The sequence below is a fragment of the Crocodylus siamensis genome, chromosome 1, assembly GCF_052110815.1.
Source record: "Crocodylus siamensis isolate JL-2025a chromosome 1, ASM5211081v1, whole genome shotgun sequence".
Lineage (NCBI taxonomy): Eukaryota > Metazoa > Chordata > Crocodylia > Crocodylidae > Crocodylus > Crocodylus siamensis.
The window spans coordinates 143,058,984-143,071,800 of NC_143395.1; the positions used below are offsets into that span (position 1 = coordinate 143,058,984).

Sequence of the window (12,817 nt, forward strand, 5' to 3'; positions counted from 1 at the left end):
TCTGGATCCCTGAACACCTCAGTATGTGGTATGTGGCACTGGAGATGTGTTTGCAGCACCACATACTGCATGGCCACGCTTGTCTGGATGTGCCTCAGATGTTTGTTTGTTTCTTTGTTCCCCCCCACTACCACCCTGGGATAAATGTACATGGCTATCTTTTAAATGGTTGATTAATTCTGTGATATTTTAAGTAAATGTGGCTAATATTTCTAAATGTCATGGATTGCAATTGCTCATATTCTCACAATTGCAGTTTTGTAATCGTCTCTACCTGGATGTTAAATACTTTTCATTTGGGGCTTGTTTTATGGCTTTTGCCCTAGGTTTGTGTATTTTCTTTCTTTTCTCAGAACTGTCAGAAAAGCAGTCACCAGCTTGCAAAGATATTTGGAGTATGATTATAAGATTCTCTTAGTGGACAGGGTTGTGCACTGCTGGATGGTATTGGACCTAAGTTGACTGCTGGATATCTGTTAGTGAATGATACTTAGAAGAATCAGAAGGAAGTCACCTATTGTTCCATTCACAACTCTGGGGATGGCAGAAGTTAAGAGCCCCCATTCTGCAGAATCTTAACCTGGATGATCTGACAAGCGCACATATTAATATCATTTGTACCTTAGTATCCTTAGTAAACAAGGTGGCAAATTCATTGTGCTAGGTAAGGGGTGGGCAAAATATGGCCCGCGAGCTGGATGCGGCCTGCCAAGCACTCCCCTCCAGCCCGTGCAGCCCCTTCAAAACCCACATAATGGTGGCTGCCTCTCTAAAAGCCTTCAGCAGTACCAGCTGCTGGCTGCAGCACCTCAGGCTGTTTCCTTGGATTCTGCTTGCGAGGCAACCAATCCTGACCTCAGCCAGACCCAGCTAGACTTGCCACGCCCCTGGCTCAGGCCACGTTTGCAGCTTGAGGGGGGGAGGGGGGGCTGGGCCAGAACCTGTGGCGCTGGTGATGGGACACAGTGTCTGGGCTGGGTTCTGCTTTGCTGCACAGGACTGGAAAGGTAAGTACAGGAAAACGTCTGATGGACAAGCTTTCCCTGTGCTGTGCTGCTTGGGCCATGAAGGGTCAGGCTGGGCCTGCACTGGGGAAAGGAAACAGCTCTGGTGCAGTCAGCACCAGGAAGGAGAGGTGGCAGCAGAGCCACGTGCCACTTGGGACAGGATGAGCCCAGCCGGAGCAGCAGGGTCTCAGGTGCTTTTCCCCCCTACCTGCGCCGGCCAGTTTGAGGGGCACACGGCTCCACCGCTGCTTCTGGCTGGTGCAGACCCGGCCGTGCCCGTCCCATCCAGAGCAGCATCCAGCTGAAACCAGCTTCCCACGTGCTGCTGGGGATGGGAGGAGCCTGGCCGGGTCAGCACCAGCCAGCCGAAGCAGCGGCAGAGCTGTATGCTGCTTAGGACTGACTGGTGCAGGCAGGGGGAAAGTGCAGCTGAGCCTCTGCTGCTCTGGCCGGGGTCGTCCCATCCCAAACAGTACATGGCTCTGCCACTGCTTCTACTAGCCGTTGCAAACCCAGCTGGGCTCCTCCCATCCCCAGCAGCACATGAGGAGCCAACTTCATCTGTATGCCATCTTTCCTGGTCAGTGGAGACCTGGTCAGGCTCCTCCCATCCCCAGCAGTACATGAGGAGCTGACTTCATCTGTATGCCACCTTTTCCTGGCTGGTGTAGACTTGACCGGACTCCTCCCATCCCCAGCAGCATATGGGAAGCCGACCTCAGCTGCATGCCACTTTTCCTGGCTGGTGCAGATCTGGCTGGGTCCATCCTATCCAGAGAAGCATTCGGCTGAAGCCAGCTTCCCAGGTGCTGCTGGGGATGGGGTGAGCCCGACTGGGTCAGCACTGGCCAGCAGAAGCTGTGGCAGAGCCTTCTCCTTTTGGGACCAGCTGGCACAAGTAGGGGGAAAGTTCTGGGGGAGATCTGATTCCCCTGAAACCCCACTGCTGGGGCAGGATGTTAGAGGGGTCCACAACCCCTTGCCACCTGGTAAGTTGTGCAAGGGGAGGGACTTCCAGTGGCAAAGGTCAGGGGTCAGGGGGTGGGATGTCCAGTCCCAAGACGGCAACCAGGGGTTGGGACAACTGAAGGGGCGGGGCTATCCATGTGGCCCTCAACAGCTTGCCAAAACTCAAGCAGCCCTCCACCTGAAATAATTGCCCGCCTCTGTGCTAGGTGCTACACAAAATGCAGGGCAAGAGACCAATTTTAGCTGAGTGGGGAGGACAAAGCATCAGAAAAAGGGCATTGAAGATGTGGGGGGTCAGAGATAAAAGGGCTAAGGAAATAAAAAAGAGTAGAGAAAGAAGTGGGCATAAAGTGCAGGCAGAGTGAAACTGTAAAGAAGAGATGTTGAGGGAGGGATATGGAATTAATAGGCCACCAGTCAGGAGAGTTAAAAACTAAAAAAGGTTACCGTATCAGCTGAACAGCTCTGCTGCTGCTGCTGGCTAAGTTTCTAGTAAGTCCCTCTATGGAAGTAGGAGGTGCCCTCCAAAGGGGAACCTGAGGGTAGGAGCCCCTAGAAATGCCCCTTTTGGTACCTGGGTGGAGCATTGGAGCCTGGTAAGAGCTAGAGAATTCTCCTGCATCCTTACAGGGATGACAGCAGTGGCTGAACAGCAGGGAAAGCAGGTGCCCCAGTTTGTAAGCTTCTGCTCTCTCCATATTGGAGAACGCCCTGGTCTTTAATGAATTGAGGGCTATTTGATTGTTCAATGAAATTAATTGGATAGACTGAACTTTTTAATGATTAATGAGCTGTGGACATTTTGATCTCTGTTGTTTATTTGATTGCCTATCAGAATTAATTGGCCATGCTAATTTTCTTAATGATTAATGAATTCTGGACAGTTTGATTTCAATGATTATTGCTCTTTGATTTCCTATTGGAATTAATTGAACAGATTTTCTTAATGGCCAATGAATTATGAACATTTTTATTTCATTGCTTATCATTTACTTATAGTTGACTGATTAGACAGAAAATTAGACAGGCTGAATGGTCACCTGATTTGGTGACATTCTCTCTAAAATCTTATGAACAACATCTAGTGAACCAACATTGTGGTTGCACCTTTCTGTGGGAAGGTTAGTATGTGGAAAAGGTGTGAGGGGAGGTGGAGCCCCACACAGTGCTCTTGTGTGCAACCAGTGAGAACTACTGATAATCAGGAACCCTCCCAACAATATCCAAGAACAAGACATGGCAGACAAAAGGAGGGCCTGAGCAGGACATGCTGAAGGTCAAGCTGTCTAAAGCTAACAACCAGCATTTTGGGGGCCTGAGCTCTCGGTCATTGTGGCATAGGTCATACCTGTGGCACTGTGAAAGAACATAGGTTCTTTCTTTCCCAAGTTCCCATGGATGGTGGGATGAGGCAGGGAATTAATCTTCTTTGTCCCCCAGAAGTTGAGTCATCCCTGCAGTTTTGGATCTGGGTCCTAGGGTAATCTTGGTAAATCTGGCTGAAACACTTTTCCATGTGGATGAAACTGTACCCACTGTAGCTCCCTGCCTCTGCCCTTCCTTGCTGAATTTCTGGGAGTAGCCTTTTAATAGTGTATTCCCTAAACTCATGCAAATAGGGAGGGCTGTCTAGGCCCTGAAGGAGAGGTAAGTTCTTGTATCTGTTGCATCTAAAGAGCCATATCAGTCATTGCTATTTTCTAGAAGACCTGATATTAGGAGGTATGTAAAAGTACATTCACTTAAAAAGCATGGCAAAGTGGGTAGCTATCCCCTGCTCTATTCCTGTCCAGGAAATTTACAGATAACCATATAGACTTCAGTAAATTCAGTACATTTGCAAGGACTGGTCACTTGGAAAGCACTGTTCCTTGAATCCTTGTTGCAGAAAGACATGAACGTGGATCTAACCCTGAGAATGCATTTTTGGTATGTTTGTCAAGTTAGTCTTTGTGTTTATGGCTATTATGGATTATTTTCTTCTTTAAAAAAATACCCTCTCTCTTTTACTGTTTTTTCTGGTAGTAATTCACTAATATGCCATTCATTTAAAATATGCTGATTTCTGTTTTTCAGTTTATATTAATAAATATCTTTTATTTTATTTAGCAGCACCTAATATAGATGCACATGGCATTTTTTTAGTCTCCAGCAATGAGGTGATATTAAAATAAATTTATCTTTTGAATAGAAGACACACTTATTCTCAGAAGGTATTGTCCTTATTCTAATAGATCTAATTTACTTACATATTTCACCTCCTATTTTCCCTGCAGATTTAGGGATATGTATTGATCCCTTTTTAGTGTTACCTTTCCTTACAAAAAGAAAAAAATGACACTGACTTTTAAAGACATTGGGAACCATTAAACTATTTACACTGCCTTCTGATGCAGCTCTGTAGGGCTTAAGCCCTTACTGAGCAGAAACGTGAGGTCTCACGCCATAGTATTCACTTAGAGTACTTTTTCCAGGTTTGAGCCCCATGTTGCAAGAAAGATGTGGACAAATAATAGGGAGTCCAGCAGAGAGCAATAAAATTGCTTAGAGACCTGGGAAACATGACTCATGAGGAAAGGGTGACAGAATGTTATTTCGTCTGGAGAAGAGAGAGTAGGGGAAGGGCAGATTTGATAGCAGTCTTTAAATGCTTGAAGGGTGGTTATAAAGAGCATGGAGATGGACTTTTCATGGTTGTAGGGGGCAGAACTAGGGGCAGTAGCCTCAAACTGTGCAGAGGAAACTACACTTTCTGATTATGAGGGTTATCAAGCATTGGGCAAAGCTATGTAGAAAAGTTATGGATTTTCCATTCCTTGAAATTTTCAAGAGCAGATGCTTGACTGGGATAGCTTAATCATGATTAAGCTGATTTTGCCTTGAGCAGGGGGCTGGATTCAGCATTTGCATCCCCTCCTTTGATTTTTGTTGCAGCAAAACTTTGAAACTTGGCAGTGACAACAGCACTTATTTTCAGGCAGCACTGAGGAAATGAGTTGACTTCTTGGCTCATAATCTACTTGATTCCTGCTAATCTTTCCATAGGTGTTAAGGATTCTCTCTCTTTTTTAATGGCCTTGGTGTTCCATTATTCAAACTGTCCTTTCTTCTGCAGTTTTGCTGTTTGTTAGCCATTTCTGGTAATTCTCTCTTCTTTTTTACAGCCCTACAGACTGCTGTTAGCTGTAGCTAAAAACCTTAATTTGGGTGTGGTAATATTAACTCAGGTGTACAAATCACTGACAGTCAAGTATTGGAGGCACTGTCAGGACACTCAAGAAGGCAGGTTTTATGTTATGAATCTGAATGAGAGTTGTGCATTTCACTATGACAACTACAGACAGGCCTAATAAAACAGTATATTTTGATTATTTTTGCCTATTTTGTTGGTTTTTTTAAATTTAATATATAATTTAGCAAACTAATGCACATTCCAATACAATTATATTTGTCTTTGCTTTGATTGTAAACTAAATATTATAGTGGTAGACCCCTAGCACATTAGTAAAGCTTCCAGTTTCTGTTGAACTGGAGAAAAATGTGGTGTTATGTCTGATGATGTGCCACACCATCTATATTCCTTTTTTAAAAATTCTACATCTGCCCATTGTTAGACTAAATGACCCCATGTGCTCCCTCTCAGCTCTACTTTCCTATTATCCTTTATGTCCAATTTCTGACCATGAGTATCTCACTAGAGGCCATGGAACTGCTTTTCATATGCTTAACATTAAGCATGTATTTAAGGACCTTCCTAGCAAGGCCACCAATTTTTTGAACATTTGGGTACATTACCGTAGGAACAGTAGGGTAGTAGTAAAGCCCAAATCCATATCCTTTTGGAGGGGTGTGGTTTGAAATCATTCTTCAGGTCTCTGTCTTGTCCTTCACACGCACATCTACCATTGAGCAACAAACTCATTTCACTTTAAAAAAAACAAACTAACTAGAAGGGTATCTCAGGTCTCACATTTCCTAATTTATTTTCCTCTAATTTCATATCGTTTCATTATTTTGCCTTGCTGGGGCGCTTCTTTATGTGCCTCAGGGTTTGTCTACAAGAGTGGTTTTTCTGCTGAAAAACAAATTACACCTACATAGAAAGAACTGCATTCACGTGACTCAGTGCCTTAGTACAACATAACTCATAAATTACTGTGGTGTTTCTACTGGTGCTGGAATCATCAGTAATTTCACACCACAATGTTACATGGTAGTAATGTTTGCGAGATTGTTTTTGTGCTCGCAACCATTTCGGCAGTTCCTTTCCCACTCAGCTTCACAGTCTGTCCCAGCCAGCCAGTATATTTATTGGTGTGCTCTTTGTTAATCTGGATCGCAAATACTGGATGTCAGTTCCCTATTTACATGTTGGCATTCACTCAGGTTCTGTCCATTTCGCTTGCATGACCCAGGATTCAGCAGACTTAGCGCCAGACCTATTTATTATCTCTGTGCTACGCCACCTCTTTGTGCTTCCTTGCATGTGATCATGGATTTTGGAAGAGGTGAAGTAGCAGGGATCTCTGAAGTGCAAACCTAGAAATAAAGATGGTTTTGGGGGAATTTTCTGAGGTGATGACCAAGCAGGGTCCCAAAGGGAATGCCATGCAGAGCTGCATTAAAACAAAGGATCTGAGATGGCTTACAGGAAGGCTAAGTACAAAAAGAACTCTGGTTGTACCCAAGCCATCTGTCAATATTATAATGAGCTGGTGAGGATTTTTGGCACAGGGTACCAGGATTGACCTCCACCTCATCTTGGAAGCAGCTGATATGCAAAAGAACACCAAAGACTGCATGATGAAGATGAATCTGACAGCTTCTCAGTACACAGGGACCTGACTGAGACCATGTGAGAAGAGCCTGGATGCCTAGCTCCAGAGTCCACATTTGTCCACAGTGCCAGACTGTCTGCTGCCCCTGAGTGCACTCAGGCTGCCAGCAGCACTACAAAGGATACAGGTAACTTATCATTCTGTTTGCTACTGTTTGGTCACATGGATCATGGATGTACCTTCCAATGTTAGGGCTACCTGCAGAAGATTAGCAATAAACAGATGGGCACGTGAAGTATTATCCTATCCCCCTATATAACCTTTAAAAATGCTTTTGGGACATCAGCCCCCTCATATCTGCCCCTCTAATATAAAAGGCAGTGCAATAGAACAGCAGTCCATCATTCTGTGCATGGTGAGCAATAACTGCTTCTTGGTTTACTTTTTTTTTGTTTTAGCAGAGTCTGCACATGAGGCTTCCAGCTCCTTAGAACATCGGTACTAACCACAGACGAACATCTAGAAAACTAGCAAGCAAAAAAAAAATGCTTGCTGACCTATTGCAAGACTGTGAGAAATGAGAGCTTCAGGAACAGGTTTCTGACTGAGAAGCAAAAGGACAGGGAGGTCTTTTCGTGACTGAGGAACTCTTGGAAAAGTAGTTTTTTGTGACTGGGGAACTGGTAGAAAAAGGCTTATGGTGATGAGGTATAGCCTTGCTGTCACCTGGGAGACTACAGAAATGGACAGATGGATGCAGAACTGCACTGATTTTCATCAGCCTCAAGATTGCATAGCCCTGGCTCTCCAGATTTTGAATAAGCCCCTCCTATTGGGACCACTATTTTTGCTTCAAGAACCCCAAGTCACAGCTCCTGTGTATCCAGCAATGAAAAACAGCAGCTTAGAAGAGCCATATTTTTTTTGATCCTTCCATTCCAAGCATGGAGTTAGATGCTTTTTCGTTCCAGACCTTGAAATTCTGGAGAGGTCATCAGTTGGAAAGCCTAGTCTCAGTAACTGCAAACTGTTTTGTAGTGAGCCAGGAACCCCAAACTGAACTGAACTGAAATGTCCTTTGTCCCTTAATTCCAACCATATTGTTTGCTCTGAATGTAAGCATTTATATTATTAAGAAAAATAAAGATCGGTTTTAAGAAGAATAAAAATTGGCTTTGTTCAGTTTGGGAGTTTTATTTTCACCCAAAAGCCAACAACAGTGAAAGCCATCCTCCACTGTGTATATCTACAAAGTATGTGTAGAAAATCTAGCATAGAGAACAGTAATGTCTCCCACTTCCTCCAAAGGTTGGAAGGTTGCACTGAAATTGCTCATACTGTGAAAGCACAACTACCACGTGTTTATAAATTTGAAGACAAATAAAATATGTAAATTAAAGCCTGCACTACAAAAAATAGCTGCATAGGGCAAGGCCCTTTGTTACTTTTGACATTTCTATGGAATGAAATCACATTTCTTATTCTATTTAAAATTAATGAACGTGCACAACACATGTTTAACACTGACATATCACCCATAGTAAATTGACACCCACCAAAAAAGCAAACATATAGAGCAGGCAAAACCAACTCCACATAGCCAAATAAGTTATGGCTGTGTACTAATCCTGCAGGTATTGCCACTCATGACAGGGACCTCAAGGTATTAGAAATGCTCTCAGGTAAATTTGTCTTCCTCACTGAAACTGATAGTCTCATTTCTTGAATCATAATGAATAATTTTAATCATGTGACTTTTGAGTTCACTATTTTTATAGTGTTCTGTCTCGTATAGCCCACAAGGGGCACATCCAGATGAGCCCACATGTGCCTCTTGAAGCATCTCCAACCCTTTGAGATGTTGCAAGAGGCACATGTAGAAACAGGAAAAGGTTCCCCCCGCTGCAAGTTTGCAGCACAGGGGAAAAATTAGACCTCTGAATATCCAGGGGTCTAAACAAATAACGGAGTTAAAAAAAGCGGGGCAGGGCATGGTCCCGGACTGTGTCCTGAGGGAACCAGGGGCTGGGTCCTCCACAGAAACACTCTGGCTGCCAGTGCTGGTAAGGGGTTGTGGGGGCTGGAAGAGTGGTGAGGGGATTATGGGGGCCCTGCTGGCCCTACCTACTCCCTCAGCCCTCACAGTCCAGACCTGCCTGACCCCATCCCCCGCCTGCCCCCCAAATACCCCGATCCCTTTCCTGCCCAGCCCCACCCCTCCACTTGCCCCCCAGGCCCCGACGATCCCTTTCCTGCCTGGCCCCCAAATCCCTGCTCTGCCTGACTCCACCACTTGCCTGCCCCACAAGCCACCCCAATCCCTTTCCTGCCTGGCCCAACCCCCCACCTGCCCTCCAGACCCCCTGATCCCTACCCTGCCCAGCCCTATCCCCTCCAGCTCCCTGAGGCCCCCGATCCATGCCCCCCCATCCCAGCATCCCCACAATAAAAAAAACAACCCCCCCACAGCACTTACTGGCAGTTCTAGCAGCCATCTGTGTCACTGTGGCCCCCCTGCACAGTGCGGGTTAGGGGGACAGCCCCAGCCAGGGCTCTGCTGCCCTGTGCTGCCTGGGGGTGGGGGGGGGTTCTGCCAGGAGGCCCCGGAGGTTTTTTTTTCTTATTTTTTCTTTCTGCTGGGGGGGGGTAGCCCCTGAGGGGACAGAGAAATATATATTCATGAATTCATTAAACATGTATTTAGAGTTCATTTTATTATTATGATAGAGACACTGGTAGTCTTCCAAATTGCTTTAACACTGTAGATATATCAATAAAACATTGCACAACTGATTACTTTCTCTCTCTGTCTCTCTCTCTTTTTATAGTAGTTTTTTGTTTTAATGTTGAAAGAACATGGATTTTGGGGTATTATACAGAATGACTGGGATTTTTTATCAGGGTTTTTTCAGTTTTCAAATAGGGAACACTAGAATTCCTGATAGGGAGGCCAGTGGCAGGACCCTTGCTGCTCAGAGCTGGCACCTTGGACCCAGCTGGCTGTGGTTGACCTCCTGGCCATATGGGGCTAGAAGGACATGCTTTGACAGTTCAAAGCAGGCCACCACAACCAGAACACCTCCTGGGCAATAGCTGCCCAGATGGCTGGGCAGGGGGCACACATGGCAGTAGTGTCACACAGAGGCCAACTCTGCAGCCACAGCCCATTGGCAGCAGGCCCAGAAGGGCAGATGCCACTACTGGCAGTGCAGTCCCCACCTGGGTCTGGCAGGTGCACAGCGGGTCACAGCCAGGCAGCAGCCCCCACTGCCAGACTGCTGCAGTAGGTAGAGGGTACAGGGAACTCTCAGGGCTGCTTTAGCAGTCTAGCTGGCACTAGGGGTATTGTCCCCAGGTACCAATTGGCTGGGCCCCAGAAGCTCTTGAGAGTAAGTAGCCCTGAGCTACTTGCCAAGGCAATTTTTGTATTGATGGGGCCAGGTCAGGGCAGTTTTTTATACTGCTGGGGTCAGCACAGGTGCTGGCCCTGAGCTCTAGCTCCCCCGGCTGCAGATCTGGGAGGAGCCAGGCAGGGTTATTTTGCCCCAAGTGGCATGATTTTCTTCGCAACAAAATACATGTCCAGGCATGTGTGCTGAAGCAAAAAGCCCTGGCTCAAATTTGCACTGTTTCTATTTGAGTTGCTGCTAGCGCATGTGCTTGCATGCGTGGATGTACCCAAGGAGTTTTCCCTTGTCTGATCAATTTTTTGACAGTTTTCTTTGTTACATCAACAAAGACCAGATAGGTTTTTTTTTCTTTTACACACATGTAAGCTTTCCATTTTTACTATTTCCAGATATCTTCTAAGATGGTCCGAAGATTTTTCCCTTGGGGAAGTATTGAAAGTTTTATAGTAGTTTGTGAAGATACTACTAATTACTTTAATTTGACATTTGGATTTGCCTAACATATTGATAATACACTTTGAGTTTGTTTTGTTTTTCTGCTCTTAACATAAATGTTATATAGTTGCTTGTTTTGTACCCTTCCTCATAACTATTTAGGTTCATTTTTATGTATTCTTTTGGTGGATATTATAGATGTTAACCTTTTACAGATTAATTTTTCTCCCTTGTACTGAATGATCTGCAATTTCCTTGAATGTTTAATTAAGTAATTGTATTCACAGCTCCTAGGAGTGTGTTTGTGGATTTTTTTCTGAGTGTTTCACTAAGTGACTAAGTTACTCTGATGGCTGCTTTCTCTGAAGCCCTTGCAAATATTATCTTTGTTATATATTTAAAGTAGCATGGCTAGTTTAATTATGAAGGAAATATCTTCTTTCATGGTGATATTTTAACATTCATTGTCCATTCTGATAATGTGTGAGACAGAAGACTGCTAACTCTGTGGCACACTGAAGCCTTATGACCTTGTTGTCTGAAACAGATGGAGAAAAGATTGGTTCTTGAGTGAAGATTACATAGATTTGAAGAGAATAAACTATTTTTAAGAGCAAATATAACTGATACGCCACAGAGGAAGATGTATTATTTTCTATTACTCACAACCCAGGTGGCTGCTTTGTTTCAACTTACCTTAATCCTAGACTTTCAGCCTTAAGGAGGGCGGACAGCATCATTTACATGTGTTTTAGTTAATTTCTTTTCAGAACTGCCTGCCACACTGGGCCAAATTTTATTCCATCTATTAGGCACACAAGCAAGTTTAGGAACCTATGTGTGATTCTATTCCACCCTGCTTGAGTGCTAAAAATCTACATTGTGTCTATTTTGTAACATGCTGTCCTTAAGATTGAGTCACAAGAAAGTAGTGAGGAGGAGGAGGTAAAGGAGGACCCACCCCCTTTTTTAGTTAACACTTTTTCAGGGGCTTGACTAGGATGGAATAAGATCCCATTTAGCACCTATGTGTAGAATCTAGGGCTAGACTCTATCCCACCTCCACTTCCATGCCCAATCGGTAGGAGGGAATCTAGCACATTGTGCACCGTTAGTATTAGCTTATTAGTTTAACTAAAAATGAGCTAGTTAAGAAGATTGGTGTGGCACCTGTAAGCCAGAAAGAGATACGCCAAAGTATAAAAATAGGGAAATTTTTTTCATTGAATTCCAAGACTAAGAACACTGATATATGCTCAAAAAGCCTGATTGCTGGAGCAGCAATAAAGGAAAAGTGAGTAGTGTTTAAAAAGTGGAGAAATACAGAAAATTTATGAGGAAATATTTTAATTTTCATTTTGATTTGCTTTTATCATGAAGTTCACATAACATTTGTCTGACTACTTGACTCCTACGGGGAACACAATTTTTGTGATTGCTCTTTTATCTCTTATCTTATCAAAGTGGGGCTCTCCAGTAGCATAAATTTAAATTTTGGTAACAGGGGTGGCACATGCTTACCTCCTTGCACCAGTGCTGCTGCAGTTGAGGCAGGTTCTCAGCACAAGCTCTCCAAACACAGGCTGATGCTGCTGCAGCAGCAGCGAAGACTCCTTCCTGTATCTGCTCTGGTTTGATAACTGGGGCTGGTGCCCCAGTTCCTACCCAAATTATGCTACTGTCATTCCAAGTGTGCCCAGTTTATTTGTTTTATTAAAAATCAGTCAGTACACAAAAGACATACTGTTTATTTTTCATTGTGTAATTTGTATACTAGGTGGAGCATCCTCAGAGGTCCAAAAAGGCAGTGTGGCACAAATTGCTGTCTAAACAGAGAAAGAGAGCTGTAGTAGCCTGCTTTAGAATGGCACCATTATATAATCTGCCAAGGTAAGAATGATTAAGCTTGTCCAAAGGAAGTGTGTGTGTGTGTGTGTGTGTGTGTGTGTGTGTGTGTGCGTGCTTGCTAAAATACACACAGGTTAGGTACAGACATCTAAAAAGCCTGAGATAAAACTGATCTACATTACGTTGTTTTCTGTAAGCAGTGAACAGAACATACATTCACCTTTGGTGGGGGTGTGAAAATCTTAGACCAGGTCCCACCATTTTGAAACCAATCTGTGTGTGCTGAACTTCTGTTATGTGGGTATAGGCCATTTGTGTGTGCTGAACTTTTGTTCTGTTATGGGCATAGACTAGTTTCCAATCACTTATG

At 44.2% G+C, this 12,817-nt stretch overlaps 1 protein-coding gene across 1 annotated transcript in view; it reads left to right on the forward strand.

Moving 5' to 3' along the window:
• Positions 1-12,817, forward strand: part of RYR2 (ryanodine receptor 2) — an 830,495-nt gene that overhangs the window by 694,751 nt on the left and 122,927 nt on the right. The window contains exon 73 of the mRNA XM_090044772.1: positions 12,377-12,489. Coding sequence (XP_089900898.1) covers positions 12,377-12,489 — 113 coding nt within the window. The remainder of the gene's footprint in view (positions 1-12,376; positions 12,490-12,817) is intronic.